The sequence below is a fragment of the Ceratotherium simum genome, chromosome X (assembly GCF_057802395.1).
Source record: "Ceratotherium simum simum isolate JZ-2026a chromosome X, ASM5780239v1, whole genome shotgun sequence".
NCBI lineage: Eukaryota > Metazoa > Chordata > Mammalia > Perissodactyla > Rhinocerotidae > Ceratotherium > Ceratotherium simum.
This window is the reverse complement of record NC_141940.1, coordinates 2,875,022-2,892,761: the sequence shown is the minus strand read 5'-3', so window position 1 is coordinate 2,892,761 and position 17,740 is coordinate 2,875,022. Positions and strand designations below refer to the sequence as shown.

Here is a 17,740-nt window from a genome sequence, read left to right as displayed (position 1 = left end):
AGACCAATATTGCCACCTGCTGGCCTCTGAGGGACACGTGGCTGTGGGCACAAGAGAAGAAGGTATCCCTCCTCCCTCCCCTGCCACTCTCCTTGGTTTAGCGGGATGAGTCGTACACTCTTTGGCAGAGGCCACTGTCACTGGCGTTCCCACAGGCAGCTGGGGCCACACTGGATGAGTGTTCCTGGACTCTAGAAGCTCTCAGCTTAGCTGAGAACTTCAGATTGGACTAGAACTATCTGTGATTGGGGGTCTGGAGAGGTGGCAGGGCTGGTGGGGGGCTGCAGAGGGGGAGAAGCTGGAAGGCCCCTGTATGAATTTGCTGGGGTGGCCATAACAAGGTACCAGAAACTGGGTGGATTAAACAACAGAAATGTATCATCTCACAGTTCTGGAGGCCAGAAGTCCTAAATCAAGGTGTCAGTAGGGCTGTGCGCTCCCTCCTAAGGCTCTGGGGGGATCTGTTCCAGGCGTTCATCTTAGCTTCTGGTAATTCCAGCAATCCTTGGCATTTCTTAGCTTGTAGATCTATCACTCTAATCTCTGCCTCTGTCTTCACATAGCTGTCTTCCCTCTGTGTGTCTGTGTCCAAATGTCCCCTTTTTATAAGGATGCCAGCCATTTTGGATCAGGACCCACCCTACTTCAGTACGACCTCATCTTAACTAATCACATCTGCAATGACCCTATTTCCAAATAAAGCCACATTCACAGGTACAGGAGGTTAGGGCTTCAACATATCTTTTGGGGGACACAATGCAATCCACAACAGCCCCCTGGATGAGGTTCCATTTGAGCTAGGTCTTTAAGAAGGAATTGCTCAGGGGGATGACAAGGAGGAGGAAGGCATTGAGAGAGAGGCGTGAGTTTGGGCAGGCTGGGGCAACGATTGTTCCTTTTTCCTCTGATGTAACAAGAAACGCCAGTGAGAAAGTATGTTTTACTTGCCTGTGATATCCCCAAGTGCTTTAGATGGGGCAGAGTAGGGCCAGCGGCCAGGGGCCTTATCCTGTCATCATCGTTATCACGGGAGCAGTCAGGTGGAGAGCAGAGCTGCTTTCATGTGGGGAGAGGCCCAGTCCCTGGCAGCCCTTCCATTTCCCTCTGGTCATCTCTAGTGCATCAGGTCTCAGCCAGGTCCCAGGAGAGACCGAGATGAGCAGCCCACTGACCTGGCCTTCCACGGGCTCCTGGTCTACATTGGAGTCAGAAGCCAGGGTCAACCCCAAGGTGACTGAGAGCAGCAAGGCCACCTGGGCTCAATCAAAGCAGGGACTACCCACCTCCCACCTTCACCCTGGCCCCTCCAATCTCTCTTCCTCCTGGGACCCTGGAGTGGCCTCTTTACAGTGCTAGTCTGATCATGTCAAGCCCCTCACCCTCCGCTTCAAGCCCCTTCCCTTTGCCACACCAGATCTGGTCTCTGCATTTAAGACCCCTGCCAGCCTCCACCTCCTCCCCGCTCTCCCTCCAGCTGGCCTGGCCTGGGCTACACCTCCACAAAGCTGCTTGGGTACCCTTGGGACAGGATTAGTGTATGGTCCTACAGCTTTGTAGAGTCAGCACCCGTGCCACTCTGCCCCCATCCTGCCCCTCACTGGGCTGGGAGATTCACTAGGGCAGGCCTGGGGCCCACCCTGATCTCTACCCCAGGGCCCAGCTCAGTGCCCAGGGGCAACTGAAGGAAGGAGTGGCTGTATTGTGATCTGGGCTGGGTCTTGAAAGATGGCTTAGGCCTCACTCTATTGGCCTGGGGAGGTCTGGTTTGGGATGAAGGGTACCCCCATAAAGCCAGTGAGCTCTAGATTCTCTCCAGCCCTGGCCATCACCACAGCCTGAACCTGCTGGGTGTCAGGCCCTGCAGTGGGGCCAAAAAATATATCGGACTTGGCGAGATGTGTGTGGTCACCTTCGGGCCAGGCTTTGAGCACAGGAACCCTCAAAGAGGCCCTCTGAGCACTGAGAATGTCTGATCCTCCATGGGCTCCAGTTCACGGGCACCTGGTCACATGCCCTCACCCCCAGATTCTCCAACATCCTCCTACCACTGGCTCTCAACTCCAAATTTGGTCTGTAGGTTTCTTGGCTTCTTGTTCATCATCAGTCCCCATGAGCCTACGAACTCAGAATTCCCACTGGCCTCACAAATAGCCACTTTGGACACTGCAGTGGGACCACAGGCAGGGCTCGCCTCTGCAAGTGGTTGGCGACAGCTACAGACAGTGTGTCGGGGCTGGGCAGTCCCATTTCCACCCAGAAGGCCCCTCGCTGTGCCTGAAGGGGGCTGGGCTTGAGGGTGGGAGATTAGCTAAGGGGTCCTTCATTCCCCTTCCTCTGAGGCCTGGAGGTCAGTGGCTCAAGCTCAACTGCAGCACAAAGAAGGCTCAAGGCCCAAGAGGAGACAAAAGCAAAAAAAAAAAAAACAAAAAACAAAACCAAGCAATGGTGTGAGTGTCCTGCTGCACTAGCCAGGGAGCTCCTGAGGGAGAACACCCTTGGACCATCCCCACAGGTGGGGAAGGGGGAGGCTTTCCTTTCCAGCAGCTCTCCGGCTCTCTCCTTTGGCTGCAGCACAAGAGGCAAGGAGATTGTTGGCCTGCAGATCATGACGCTTTATGGGGGGACTCTTCCTCGTGGCCCCAGACTTGGAAGAAATGAGGTATGGGGGCCCTGCTGCTGTCTGGGCTCCTTCCACACCATTCTAGAGGCCGGGTCAGCAGGGCTGGGATGCAAATGATGAGGCTGGGAGCTGGTGGGTGGGAGACATGGTTGACCTGGTTTCTCTGCTCTTATCTTATTCTTTCACTCTACGACTCTTGGGGAGCGAGCGCTTGATCCATGTGAGGCCAGACCCAGCCCTGAGGACCCAGTGGTGACAACTCCCTGGCCGGAGTTGCTGACTGTCTGCCTGGTGAGGGAGGCAGATGCAGACACGAGTGAGGCCAGGACTGAGATGCTGACAGTGCAGTGTGCCAGGAACCACCTGGGAAGTGATGGTTCAGCCCAGCCGAGCTCTGAAGATGGGACCAGACAGCCGTTCTGGGTGGGGACACAGGGTCTGCAGAGGCCCCTGAGGCTACTGGGGCAGTTGCCCTGCTTGTGTGAGAGGGCCACCAGGAACTGAGTGAGGTCACTGGGTCAGCCTCGACAGCTCACGGTGCCATCGTCCTGATGCCGTGTAGGGCGAGGGACAGGGGGGCCGTGACCAGCAGGGAGCACGGCAGGCCCAATCCCTGCCCTGAGGTAGGGGGCAGACAGCCAGGTAACAGGCAGGCAGGATTCGGGGGTCTGGGAGCTGAGCCCCAGGGAAGCTGGGGTTGGGGCAAAGGGAGATCTGTGCAGGGCAGGCTGAGGGAGGAATGCCTCCCTGCTTTTCTGCAGCACTCCATCTCCTGCTTATTTAGCTATTCACTCAACTAACATTTACTGAGCCCCTGCTGCACACCTGACATCTGTGCCAGGGCCTGCAAGGCAGCGGTGAAGCAGCCAGACTGGGACCCTGCCTCGTGAAGCCCATAGTGGGGGGAGGGAAGCCAGAGTGTGTGCCCAAGATAATCCTTGGGGCAGTGGGAGCTCTGAGCAGGGGCCTCTCACTAGCATGGGGTTGGGACGGTTGGGAAGGCTTCCTGGAAGAAGTTACATCCAAGATGAGTCCTGATGGATCTCTAGGTTCCTTTACTCTGCTCCTCGGCTCTTCCCTCTCTATACCTCTGCCCTAGTCAGGCACTGAGCCTTCCATTGTATTTTAGAGATATTTCTGTTGCTACTGCCCGCCCCACACCACACCCGGGTCTGGACCTCCACCATCACTCGCCCAGCTATCTGCAACCTTCTCCTATTGCCCCGTCCCCAAACCCTCCTCCACATCTCTACCTGGGTGACATTTCTAAACGGCAGAAGTAGTCATGCCAGCCCCCTGGGGAAAACCCTGCAATGACCCCCCCTCCCTCCCATTCAGGCTTTGCAGCCTGAACTTGCCATCTTGCCTGGCAAAGCCCTTCCCCACGGGGATCCCCTCATATACCCTCCCTCCCTGGATCCTCCACTCCAACCTCCCGGGCCTCCATCTGTCCCCCAGTACCATTCGTCTGTGCAGGCTGTAGGCTCTGCCTGGGATGCCCTTTCCCTTCTGCATTTTTCAGTCCCACCTCAGATATATCCCCTCTGGGGCACCTCTCTCTCCTGCATTTCTTTCTGAGGCAGCCATCTGTGAGGGGTTTTCCTGGCTGAGCTCACACAGTGCTGTGTTCATACCTCCACCAGCGAATCATCCACACAGAGTCACAGTTGTCCACTCATAGATTGCTCTGCCCCAAGAACTCTGAGCGCCTGCAGGGCAGGGGCTGTGGCTAAGCTGTTCCCTACATTCCTTTTGGGCTCCAGCACAGGGCCTATCCCAGAACAGGAGTGCAGGAGCATTTGTTGCTGGAATGATCGAGAATCATACAGTGTGACGGTGTCTTTAATAAGGCAACATTGGAAGCTACTTTGTTGGTTTCCTTAAGGTGACTAGTCTCTGAGAAACGGGGGCAAAGTGACCTGAGAGATGCTGGAGGAAGCCAGGCTGCCTCCGAGGAAGGTCCCTGCTGTGTCCCCCTGCTTCCAAAACCCACAAGGTCCCTTCTGCAGATGAGGAAACTGAGACCCTGAATGGTTAAGTAACTTGCTTAAAATTGCACAGCCAAGAGCAGGCAGATCCAGGACTCCTACCCAGGCTACCTGACTCCCACTCTGCACCTTTTGTTCCCTAACTCACTACACTAGTGAGGACCGGAGGGAGGGGGCAGGGAAGGGTGATATAAATACTTAGTATTTTTCACATGAATATATGATGAGTTTATTTGTAGGCATCCAAGTGCAAATTACCAGGAGGCATTTAAAGGTTTTGTGGTTGAGGTTTGGGAGAGATGTCAGGGCTCAAGAGATTTCCATGTTATATGCAGACAGATGAGAGCTGAAATAATGGGGCTCAATGTTGATGTTTACATGGGGTACAATGTTGAGGGAATTGAGGAGAGAGGGGCTGGCAAGCTGGGCACAGACCCCAGTGTAGTGGTGTCAGCTGCCTGGTCATCCCCCTGAGGGCAGCTGGGGGAGGGTGGTCAGTTCTGGCCATGTTGAGTGTGAGCTGCCTGAGGGCCAGTCCAGGAGGCAATGGGGGTATGGGTCAGGAGCACAGAGGAGAGGTGGGAACAAGCAGAGGTCGTTGGCTCGAGTGTGGCAGTTGATGCCATGGAAGCAGAGGAGGTGGCCAAGGTGGTGGAGCATGCAGATGGAGAAGAACACTGGGAACACTGACATTTAAAAGGCAGAAGCGGAGAAAAAGGCGAAGGAGACTGGGAAGGTGTGGCAAGGGAGATAGGAGGTGGTGTCACAGAGTCTTGATGGACGGACCGGGGAGAGAATGCGGGAGTGGCCCACTGGGTCAGTGGTCTTGAATGGTAATAATCATGGGAGTGTCTCCATTGGGTTTGACACCATGGGGCTCCCTGATGACCTAAGAGAACCGAGGGAGGTTGAATTAGGAAATTAGGATCAGTCTTACGCCACGGAGGATTACATTCCAGAACTCTGAAACCAGAATGCTTGAGTTCAAATCCCAGCTCTTCCCCTTGTTACCTCTGGAACTTGGGGCAAGTCACTCGGGCTCTCTGTGCCTCAGTTTGCTCATCTGGAAAGTGGGCATAGATAATAACAGTGCCCATGTCCTGGGGTTGATGTGGAGAGTTAATGCATGCAGAGTCATGAGAATGGGGTCTGACCCTCAATCAACAGTAGTGTTATTAGCCATTAGTAGCATTAGCTAATACTAATTAGTTAGTAGCTATTAGTCATGAGATTTTGAGAACTGGCCAATCCTGCAATATCAGATTTTAAACTCCTTGGAGACATCTGGCATTTGGGGATGAGGTAAGTGCCCCCACCTGAGTGTGTGTGGCTGCTGGGTGATTAACTTATGTTTCTTTCCTCCATAGGTCTTCCCCGGGCTCCAAAGATAAGGAGGTCCTCAGCCCCAGAGAGCCCGACAGAGACTTGGCTGGTGAGGAGGCCTTTAAGAGCCCTGAACCAGACCCTGAAAGGTAACTCAGTGCAGGGAAATGGTGGCCATGTGGCCCCTGATCCAAGGTCAATGGATAAAGCTGGGACCAGGACTGTCCCATTCCCTGCTGTGTCCCCAGTGCCTGTGGCAGTGCACGTCCTCAATGAATATCTGTTGAAAGAATGAATGAAGGACTGCATGAGGCCTGGAGAGGGACAGGCTCCTGCCAATATCCCTCAGGGAGCCAGTTGCAGAGGAGGACAAAACTCTTGGCCCAGCCTCACTGTGGTTTTACTCCATTGAAATCAGCTCTGCCCATGGCCAGGGCAGGCAAGGCTGCCAAGCTGGCAGTTTGGGGAAGTCAGCAACCAAAGGATGCATGGGCCCCAGGAGAGCATCTAGCAGGGACTTCCAGGATGACCCGAGTACAAAGGGAAACATGGAGGGGACACAAGGATAGGAGGTGGAGCCATAGTGGGGGATTATAAGTCCAGATGGGATGGTTGTGCCCAGCCACCAGGGTGTGGTGAGCCGTGGCTGAGAGTTGGGCATTTCCTCAATGGGAAGCCGGCAGCCAGTAATGGATAAGAGCTCACAGCCTTGTCTGCCTGCCACTGTCTTCTCAGTGTGGAGCCCCAACCCCCAGTTGGCACTCAGCCCTGGGAATGAGGGAGAGGGCTCCAGGATGGCTGGGGAAGCCTTGTCTTGCCCTGGGCTCTGTGGTTTATTAGTGGCCCCAAATGCCTTGCCCCTTGTTCTGTTGGCCATTGGCCCCCCATCATGCCAACCTCCTCCCGAGTTGCCACCTTGCTCTGTTTCTTAGCTCCACTCTTGAGTCCAGCCCATCAGGTTTGGAAGAAAAGCAAAAATACTTGCTGATGTTGGCTTGGCTCCAATCGGAGGAGTGCTCGGTGGCAGCTGAGGGCCTGGGCTTCTGGTCCTTGAGGGCTGCTCTTAGGACATCTAAGTTAGATTAGATCAAAACCCAATCAGAGTCAGAAAATGCTTCTTTTCCCATAACAGGTCAAGTTCACAGTCAAGTGATGGAAATGTGGGATCTGGAGCCTCGGGCTCCCCACCTGAATGCTTGGTTGGAGCACATATCAGCTCTGGGAGAGGAGGGTGAGCTGCTTGCGGGAGGCAGGTGGCCCCAAGGTGTTGATTCTCTCATGTCCCTGGTGACAGCCCAGGGTCAAGCTGCCAAAACTGTTTGGGCTGCTGGGGGCAGAGCACTGGTCATTGCCTGTAGTCCTGTCTACTGCTTCTGCCATCTCCAGTACTTCTGCCCCCACCACATCCTTGTCCCTGGGCTTTCCACTTGTGGGAATTACCTATGCTTCAATCTTGCTCCTTCTCTTACCCTATGCCATTGGCTCTCAGCTCCTCCAGAGCTGGCATAAAGGGCCACTCACAGCTGGAGGCCCAGCCCTCGCCCAAGTGGGCTGCAGGCAGGTAGGATGAAAGTGTGGGGAATGAATGAAGGAACAAACTAACAAGTGAATGACCGAATGATGGATGAATTGGTGCCTTCTTCTTCTTGGCTGAAATCTGAAGACAAGCTAGAAGGAAGTCCTTCTTCCCTGCTTTCTCCATTCCCTTCCAGAAGCCCCAAAACCTCCTTTTCCTGCCTCACCCTCCTCCCCGGCCAGCTCTGCTTTGAGGTTCAGTGAGAGGAAAGGTAGCAGACCCAGTGAGACAAGCTAGGAGATAAGTGTGTCCAGCTAGGCTCTGAGTTCCTGGATCTGGGTGGAGTCAGGGGCCACTTTTTCAGGTGATTTGGGAGTGGCAAGGTCCCACCTGTCCCCAAGTGGTTCCAAACCAAGCATGAGTCATCCTTGGGGACAAAGGCTAGGCATGCAGATGTTGGCACAGATAGTTCCACTCTAAGCTGTGCTAGAGTCCTCATGGTTCCGAGCAGATGGCCAGAGAGGAATGGCAAAGCCAGGGTCTGCAGAGACCCGTGAGCACATGCTGCCACCCAGCATCTCTGCCCTCCAGCAGTCTGGCCAAGGAAGGAATCCCAAGGAGGAACCCCTGCTGACAGCTTTCCCGACTGGCCCTCCCAGCTTCCCCTGCTTCCCCAAGCCTATGGGGGGCCCCTTGCCCTCACTCAGTTTAGTACTTTGCAGCTGATGCCTGGACCCAGAGTCCCAACTTCCAAATCCAGGAGCACAAGCCAATACAGGAAGGGGACAGCAGGCCCCAGCCTCTCACCGCTGTGCCTCAGCAGGTGTGAGGACAGGCCACTAGAGGGGAGGACTGTGCGAGAGCCCAACACCTGCAGGCTGCATCACTGAGTGCTGGCCAGCACAGTCGTGCAGCTTGACTCAATTCGCTGGTGGCTGTTGTGGAAGACTTCTGGTCCAATGTGATTGGGTCTGGCTCTTGACTGCTTCATCTTTGAATATTCATCCAGATCATCCTTCTTGCCTATGCACTCTCATAAAATGAAGTCTTTGCTTTCCACTTTCAGTTTCTTATAGTGAAGTCAAACCTCAAATTAACTTGCAAAATAATCTGAAGAATCTTCTAGCTTTTATGATTTTTAACTCAGCCTTTTACGTTGTCTTATCTATACCTATTTTGATAATGATTTTTGAGAAACTTGCCTATATTGTTTTTCCATAGAAAAGGTTGTTTCTCTTGGAAAAAACAACCACTTTCCATTCATTTTCATGAGTTTGCTTAATAATTGAATTTAGCGATTATGGTTACAAGTACAACTGGCATAAATGGAGAATATGGCCTCCCCCTGGGAAGGCTGGGTAAGAGAGCACCAACTCAACTGGTGTCAAGTTGATGGATACAGATGGATGGCAAAGGGCCACAGGGCCCAGTAATAATAACAGGAACACTTTAGCAGGTACTAGGGCACAAGCATCATCATCATCATCATCATCATCATCATCATTATTATTAAAAGTATTTGGCATCTATTAACTCATTTGCTCTTCTCAGGAAGCTTGTGAGGCAGACACAATTATCACCCCCATTTCAATGATGATCAAACTGAGGCCCAAAGAGGTCAGGTGATGTGCCCAAGGTCACACAGCTGGGAGGTAGCAAAGCCGTGATTTGAATCTGGGCAATGTGCCTCCAGGGAGCATTCACTTAAACACTAGACCACACTGACCCAGTGTTGGGCAGCCATGGGATATAAGTGAATATTGTGCCCCAAGCATCCGTCAGGGACAGAAACCATCCTCTTGTGAAGGAGTAGACATACAGACACAAGTTCCTGAACCCAGACCAGGCTTCGCCTCCTTCCACAGGCTATGCTCAGCTGCTGGCTTCACCCCTCTCCCGGATGATCAGAACGTGCATGGTGCCAACTCTCAGCTTTGCAAGCCTGGACCAGCAGCCACCAGGTAAGGGTGGGGTGACTGCCGGGTGACCAATGCCATTACCAGACAGCATTCAGGGTTCAGCCTTGGCTCCAGCGCCCCAGGATCCCCCTCGCACTTCTCAGCTCCATGCCACCTTCACATCAGCTGATCACTGCAGGAGAGGGAAGGCTGGGAGGGGAAGAGGGGGAGGGGGAACAGGTGATAAGTCAGGGGACCCAGACAGCCCAGCACCTATCCACAAGGACTCAAGCTGAGGTGGCAGGGGGGAGGGCATCAGGAGTCAGAGCTTGGGAAGACACCCTGCCAGGAGATCTCAGTGAACCTCTCTTGTAGCCACTGCAGCCCAGCCCAACAAGCAGGAGCTAGGGGGAGGAATCCCAGGGACAGCCAGTTGGCACTAGAGGGCTCAGTCCCAGGGAGCAAGTGGAGGCAGATGGGGAGGGCACATGTCTCCAGGGGCACAAAGATGCAGTGGGAGGGCCATTTTGCTGTGAGTGTGTGGAGCGTGTAGTAAGGAATGATCTTTCTGGACTCCCACTGAGCCTCAGGAGGTAGAGGTCAAGCAAGGGTATTAGAACCCCAAACCAGGAGACTTCTCTAGGGACCCTGAGCTGGTCAGGGCCAGTGCTTGGTCTTGAGCTCAGTGTGCTAAGGACACAGCCAGGGCTCACAAGATGTTATCACACACAGTGGCATCTGTGCCACACTAATGGTAGGACTGAGAGGCCAAACTTTACTGACAGACGTAGGTCTCCCTTTCCTGCGAGAAGGCAGCTGGGAGGGGGAAGGTGTAGGACCCCAGTCTCCTTAGGTCTGAGGCCTCAGTGGACATGTGTGGTTCCTCCCTCAGCTCTGGTGCCACTTTGGCCTCTGCTGTCCTGGCTGACAGGAAGAGTGACAGCCCAGCAGACCTGGAGGACATGAAAGCAGACCCAAAGGGGTAAGGCATCAGCCAGAAGCTGCTGAGCTTCTGCAGTAGAGAGAGGCAGCTGAGGTGTGCATTAGCCTTTGGCTGGGAAGGTGAGGCCAGCGAGGCCTGTGAGCTGGCCTGAGGCACATGGAAAGGGACAAAGCCCCATTTTGAACCCTCTGGCCTCTGCCTCTGGAGCCATGGAGCCTTCCACTACTCCTTGTTGCCTCCAGCCAGGAAGTCCTCCATAATCAGGAAGGCATCCTCTCTTTCAGTCAGCAACCACTTGGACGGCACCTGTCCTGTGCTGCGGGCTGGAATACACAAATCAGACGTGGCTGATGGGGGGCAATGCCCCACCCAGACTGGAACATCCCATCATTGCTAGGGCAGGGGAAGCGGGTATCCAGGACAGCTTTGTGGGGCAGGTGGCTTTTGAGCCGAATCTTGAAAGGTGAATAGGAGTCCTCCAAGCAAAAGCAATAGGATATACAAAGGACTCCAAACAACCTGGTGTTTCCTGAGGGTCCTTGTGGGGAAGTGGTGGAACAGGAGGCTTGTCAACGTAGGCAGGGACTGATTGGCCTTTAACACGACATATTGTTAATGATCACAACAGCTACTTAGCTTTGGGGCATCTACTGTGTGCACAGCCTTATACTCAGTGTCTCATACAGCCCTCCCCACGCTCCTGTGAGGTTTTCACCTAATTACAGTGAAGAACAAAGGCCGGGGACCCAGGTCTCTGTGCCTCCTGGAAAGAACAGTGCTCTGAAAGAAATAGGCAGGGTTCTGAGATAGAGAGTGATGGCAGTGAGGAGGGCTACTACTTAGATGGGTGGAGGTGGGCGACTCAGGCAAGTTCCCCTAAGGAGAAGGAACCAACTCTAGGAAGAGCAAGGAGGAAAAGGTTGCAGGTAGGAAACAGCAAACCTAAAAGCCCTGTGGTGGGAATGCGCTTAGCATGTTCCAAAGGATAGAATGGTTGGAGCCTAGCTGGTGAGGGGGACCAGAGATGGAGGAGGGCCTTGGTAAGCCATGATAAGGACGTTGAATCTTATTTCAAGTTTTAAGCCAAAGAGGAACATGGTCTGATTGAGGTGTTTAAAAGGTGAGTGCATTTTTGTATTTTCACACCACATTGCAGCTACTTTTTCACATTTGTGAAATGTGAAATGCACTTAAACTGGGCTGCGGAAGGTTGGGGTGGGCAATGGACTTTTTTGTTTCAAATTGTACTGACAATTTTAACAGAGTGAAAACAACTGACACCTATAGTGCACTCTGCTAGGTGCTCTACAATCTTCCCAGCAACTCTGTGAAATGGATAAGATGGGGAAACTGAGGCATAGAAAGGTTAAGTGACTTGTCCAAGGGCTTACAAGTGGCAGAACTGAGTCCAGACACAAGAGGTTCTAAGAAAAACTTTAAAAAGCTAGTTTATGAAATTTGTCCTTTGGAGCCTATTCTCAAGACCCAGAACCAGTAACTCAGCTGGTTAACGTGTAAAGCATGCTGTCTCCGTGATCTCATCTAATATTCCTGAAACCTGGGGAACGATTTGGCTTATTATTCAATTTGACAGTAGAGGAAACTGGAGGGCTCCTGTGAGGAGAAGAGCTAGGAATAGAGCCCAGATCTGGCAAACCCTAAAGCCCAGGCTTAGAACTACTTTCCTCAGATGTTTAAAAGTTTGCAAAATCGGGGCTGGCTGGGTGGCGTAGTGGTTAAGTTCGCATGTTCTGCTTTAGCAGCCCAGGGTTTGCGGGTTTGGATCCCGGGCGCAGACGTGCACACCGCTTATCTATGTGCTGCGGCAGCGTCCCACATATAAAAAAAAAAATAGAGGAAGATGGGCTCAGATGTTAGCTCAGGGCCAATCTTCCTCAGGAAAAAGAGGAGAATTGGCAACAGATGTTAGCTCAGGGCTAATCTTCCTCACTAAAAAAAAAAAAATTGCAAAATCAATACAAACCTTCTTGATCACAGTGTTTCACTGTCATCTGGCTGCACTTGAGAATCACCTGGAGAAGTGTTAAAAAAAAAAAAAAGCTTCTTGAGCCCCACGCAGAGATTTATATTTAATTGTTCTGGGGTGAGCCTCCACTATCAATGTCTTTTTTTAAACTCCCAGTTTATTCTCATGTCCAGTCTAGGTTGGTAACCATTGTTCTAGGGTAGTGGTTCTGAACCAGGGGCATCTCTCCCATCTCCTCACGCCCTAGGAGTCACTTGGCAATGTCTGGAAACACTGTTGATTGTCACAACTGGGAGGAGGGTGCTACCGGCAAATGGTGGAGACCAGGGATGCTGCCCAAGGTCCTACACTGCACAGGACAAGCCCCCAACACAGAGTTATGCAGTCCAAAATGGCATGAAGGGCGAGGTTGACAAACCCTGTGCTGGATCTTTCACGATCTCCGTGGGGAGCCAGGAGACTCTGGATTGGGAAGAAAGAGGGGTAGGACAGATTCCATTTGTCTTCCAGGGATCTGGGCATCTGGCGCAGAACATGTGCGCGTGCGCGTGCGCCTGCTCCAGTGCACCCCCAACTCGCGCGCACCTCGCCGCGTTTGCGCCTAGTCGGGTGTGAGACCGGCCTGTATGCGCCTGCGTGTGCGTACCCCGGGCTCGTGCGCACTTGCGTCCGGCGTGTGTGCGCCTGCGCGCGCCGCCATTTCCTGCAGCCGCGAGCTGGGGTCGCAGTGCGTGTCGGGAAATGCGACCGTTTACAGAACGAAATGGCTGATCCGCGTGAGCGGGGCCTCAGCGCCTCTTCTCCTGCGGCCGTGCCCGCGCCGGCCGCCAGATGGCGTTCGAGGATCACAAATGGGCCAGGCTGCTCATTTCTGGCCGCTCCGGGCTCCTGCTGTCCTTCCCCTGCTGGGCTGGGCCCACTGGCCTTGGGGTGAAGCAGGTCCCGTGACCGCGTTCGGACCATCGCCATAGTCCAGACGCAGGCGGGAGAGAGGAAGGGAGCTGGGTGCTCGCAAGGAGCCGAAAGGGGCTCCTGAGGCCCGAGCCTGTTGGGCAGGGTACCCTGGCCTCAGTCGTGTCTGGACACTGGTCTTCAGAGCTGCCCGAGGGCAGGGCCTGTGGACACCGAGCCCTCCAACCGCGAGGGACCCCCGGGTGGACCTGCCTGTCCGGGTTCTGGGGCTCCGTGGAGAGGGGCTTAGTTCCTAAGAGTTGGGTGAAGAAGGGTGTGGGGGCTGGGCCGGGAGATCCTGCAGAGCAGTCGAAGTGTCCCAAACTTGAGGAACCCTGCCTTACTTTTAACTTTTTCTTCCTTCATCACACGTACAGGAAGAGGTGGTATATAGTATGGTGATTAAGAGCATGGACTTGGGTTCAAATCTAAGCTCTGCCACTTGCTGTGTGGCCTTGGGTGTCTTACTCATCTCCTGTGTGCTTTCATTTTCCTTACCTGTAGAATAATGGTATACATGCGTGTAGGACATTTCCTAGCACAAAGTACTATATAAATATGAAACTCTTCTTTTATAAAAATCTCAAGCTAAATAAAGCCGCCCCAGAGGAATACCTCCTCCCACCAGAACTATTCAAGGACACTTGCAAAGCTGGCCTCTGCTCCCCTTTACTAGCTTTATTGGCATGATTTCATTTAGTGAGATAACAGAGTAGGTCATCCCCTCTCCACTAAACTTTTATTAGACTTTACATCTAAAACATATGCTGTTTTCCTCTTTCTTATGTTGCAAGTCTGGGCTTTGGGGGTTTATGTTCTGTCTGCACGAGGAACAGGTGAACTTGAAGCACATTTATTCGCTGTGGACAACCATTGTCAACCAGTGGAGTCTAGTTGAGGTAGTGCAAGAATGGAAGGGGGTGTTGTCTTCCATGTAGAGAGTGTGATTTGTTGAAAATTGGAAGTAGCTGTAGTATGCTACTGGATCTTTGATCTAGTTACAGCCAGAAGTGTTACCTTGCCTGTCTCTGAAAACTTGACTTCCAGGCAATTCATTAGGAGCTTGGAAGACGTCTGGGATGTTAAATTGGTCAGCAAGGCTTCCTGTGACTGTTTTAGTAAGATTTCCTTTTGATAGGTCTGATGGGTTACACCTCCTATAATTGAAATGACTGCTCTAAGGCCTAGAGTGAAGGAGCCTTATTCAATCACTTGTCTCTGTATTGCAGTGGGTCCCTAAATTGCTCTTTGCAGAGAATCTTGGCTTTATTCACAAACTTGGTGAGGATAACCTCTATTACTGTAATTCTATAGAGGACATGGGATGGGAGAGGATTCTGATTAAGTCCATGGTAAAGCTAGCGCAGGGCTCTTCTAGGTTTGTCTTTAGCTCAAGTATATATGTCACAGGCAGAAGTGAGGTGGGTGTATTGGGGCATCCTGCTGGCTATGGGGCTGGCATTATCTGAGCAGACCACTTTTGGTATCTGGCTGGGCTGCAGCAGACCATCAGGGTAGAAGTGGCACAATGAGGCACAGCACCCCCTTGCCTGCAGATCTGCCAGATGCAGCTGGAGGCGGTGATCGCCTTGTTGTCCCTGCTGCAGGATTTTGGTTCCTTCCCCCTGAGCCTGAAGAATCACATTGCTTTCAGGACATACTCTCCGAAAAGTTTGGTCATTGCTCCTCTTGTTATTTCAGCTTGAAGGCAGGGAGACTGACTACTATGGGATTAACTTCCATGAATAAAGAGTCCCAGGGATAGAGGTAGCTGGTGGTGTGGGCTTCTTGTCCTGGGATAGACCCACCAGCAATTGGAGGCAGGCTGCTGATGCTGGGAGGGTTGAGTTCAGGAAGAGCCAGAATCAAGGAGATGATGAGCTAGATTTTCATTTTCTGGAATTAAAATGGCTGGGCTTATGCTGTCAGTAACCTGACTCAGTCTTTGCTTCTGGCCTAGTGGGCATATGACAACTTTGCTTCCTGAGGCTGCCAGGCCATCACCATCACCATCACATAGGATAGAGGTTCTGGAGGAGGCACCAGCAGTGAGAAGCACCTCAGGGTGGGTATGGAGATGGCAGGCCAGGGAGGAAGGAAGACTTCCCAAAGAGCTCAAGGCCTGGGACAGCTGGGAAGCCATTCCCTCCTTGTTGGATTCAGGGTGTGGCAAAAGCATTGGAGGCTCAGGCTTCATCTAGCACATGTGGGGACTGCCTTTGCTAGAGGGAAGGGAGCAGCGGTTCTGGAGCCCTCCCTAGGAGAAGACAGACTCTCCCCAAGATGGGGGCAATACCACGCTCCTCTCTGCCCCACCCTCCAGAAAAGGAGCGTGCTATAGCCACAGAAGGTGACATCAGTGTGTACTGGATGAGCAAGGACTGGTCCCACAGCACTCACTCCATAAGGGTGCTCATTCTTCCTCAGTGCCTTGGCTGGGTCTGAGGAGAAGATTGTGGCTGCCAAGGTGGGAGAGGCCTGGCAGGAGAGGCCCAAAACCCCGAGAAGTGACGAGGGAGACCCAGCTGCAGCCATCCAACAGCCTGCAGACCCCAGCACCTCCGAGTTGCAGAGCAGCCACAGAAGACCTGAGCAGTTTATGGAACTGGACAGCCAGGCCAGCAGGTAAGGACTGTGCTGTGCTGGGCCAGGCTCCTGCCTGCCCTAGCCAGAGTTTTGTCAGGGCCCATGACCCAGGTGGGACCCTCTTTCACCCCATGTCCATGCCAGTGCCTGGCACATCGTACACCTGGGTATTCATGTTTCTGTGTCATGAGTGGGGTTAGGATGGTGACTCCCTGGGCGTGGAGCAGTGTCAAGGGGCTTCCTGTGGTGCAAGGAGCTGGGATGGGGCCTGCGATGGGAGCATGTGTCTGTCACCAGAGGTAAGAAGCCCTGGCTAATTCCTGACTTGTAGAGCAGGAAGGAGGTCTCCCAGAGTATAGGTGCACTGCAGTTGGGGGTCCCAGGTAGGGTGAAGGCTGTTTGTGTGTATAAAATGGTGGTGTCAGAGAATGACAGAGAGAGAAAAAGTGAGAGAGTGCAACAGGGTGAAGCAGAGAGAGAGAGAAGGTCAGGATGAGAGGAAGAGAGCATGAGTGAGCAGGTATTAGAGAGGGTGACAGTGGCAGCGAGGGTGGCAGAGGGATTGTGATCGGTCATGTGTTGGTGTGTGTCAGTGTTCATGAATGAGAGGGCAAGTGTGACTGTGACTGGAGGTAACTGTATGGTGTGCATGTGAGGTGTTCAAGTCAAGGCTCTCCTGACAGCATCTGGCCTGCCATGCTGCATGCCCTATACAGCACAGACATGTCTACAGATCGTTAAAACGCAGAAGGCTTGTATTACTCGGAGATTTCAGGGAGAGCAAATGAAAGCACTTACCACTTCTGCAGATCCAAGCAAATGGTTTCTCGCACAGGACAGAAATTCTAGAAGGGGAGAGCTGAGATCCTCACTGCCCCAGGAGACAGGAGATGGTATCTTTGGCTCCTTTTGCAGGGATAAAATAAAAATGTCCATCTACCCTCACGATACTGGGATTCTTAGACCATAGAGGTTCCATAATTATTTAGGTAGGAGGCTATTTTTAAGGCCAGGCTTACCTATTAGATAAGACATTTTCTTATTTAAGAATATCCAACTCGTCCTTGACCCCTCTGCCCATCCTTGACCCAGGCCCTGTAAGGGCCCAGACCAAAGATACTGAGCAAACAACTTTGGACTTCCTGCCACAGCATGTGGCTTCCTATACCACTCAGCATTCCATCCAGCAAGAGGGGGTGTAAGAAGTGCAACCCATAGGTGAAGAAGTAAGCGATGGGGTTTCTTTTTGAGTAGAGGGTAGTGTCAGGAGAGGTTTTCTTTACAGGTGAGATGAGGTTGAAGCTGGAATATTTTGCCACACAGACACACCATGAAGGAAATATGGAGTCAGGGTGACTGCAGTGAAGGAAGGGTTAATTGGTGGCTTGGTAGGAAATGTTGAGAGGGGACTGGGCAGGCACCTGCTCCTAGGCTGAGGAGTGTGACCCAGCTTCTGAGGACCCCAGGGGCCACTGAGAGCTTTCACACAGGAGAGTGTGATGACCAGACATAACTTCTAGGGAGATTCCCTCCAGCTGCTGTGTGGAGGATCAGGCCAGGGGGTATACAGTAAGACAGGGCAGGAGACCAGTTAGGAGACTGTTTGCTCAGCCAAGGGAGAGGTGACGGCTACAAGTCTTGTTGCCTTACTAATGGTAAAGGTGAGGGAAAGTGGTAGCCAAGGCTGCTCTTAAGATTTCAGGGTTGGGCAACTGGGTGAATGGTGATGGCCCCAAAGTGTGTCAGGAACTAGCTGAGGGCTCGCAAGGAGGTTGAGGGCTGCTGGGTAGAGATATGGTAAGGTCATTTGGGTCATGCTGAATGTGAAGTGCCTGTAGGGAATCCGGGCAACAATGTCTAGTAGGCTTTTGAGTAAACAGGCCTGGAGTTGAGTGAAAATTCGACCAGGGCTAGAGAGTGGATGAGGT

General features: G+C 52.8%; 1 protein-coding gene across 9 annotated transcripts in view; it reads left to right on the top strand.

Moving 5' to 3' along the window:
* ZNF185 (zinc finger protein 185 with LIM domain) overlaps positions 1-17,740 on the top strand; it is a 75,816-nt gene that overhangs the window by 26,709 nt on the left and 31,367 nt on the right. For 6 of the 9 annotated variants that reach the window (XM_087426637.1, XM_087426640.1, XM_087426636.1 and 3 more), the window contains 4 exons: positions 5,976-6,080; positions 9,313-9,408; positions 10,238-10,327; positions 15,654-15,851. In XM_087426637.1, the coding sequence (XP_087282763.1) occupies positions 5,976-6,080; positions 9,313-9,408; positions 10,238-10,327; positions 15,654-15,851 (489 nt within the window). Of the gene's footprint in view, positions 1-5,975; positions 6,081-7,063; positions 7,163-9,312; positions 9,409-10,237; positions 10,328-15,653; positions 15,852-17,740 lie in introns of all 9 variants that reach the window. The other 3 variants (XM_087426642.1, XM_087426639.1, XM_087426641.1) reach the window with 3 other exon arrangements.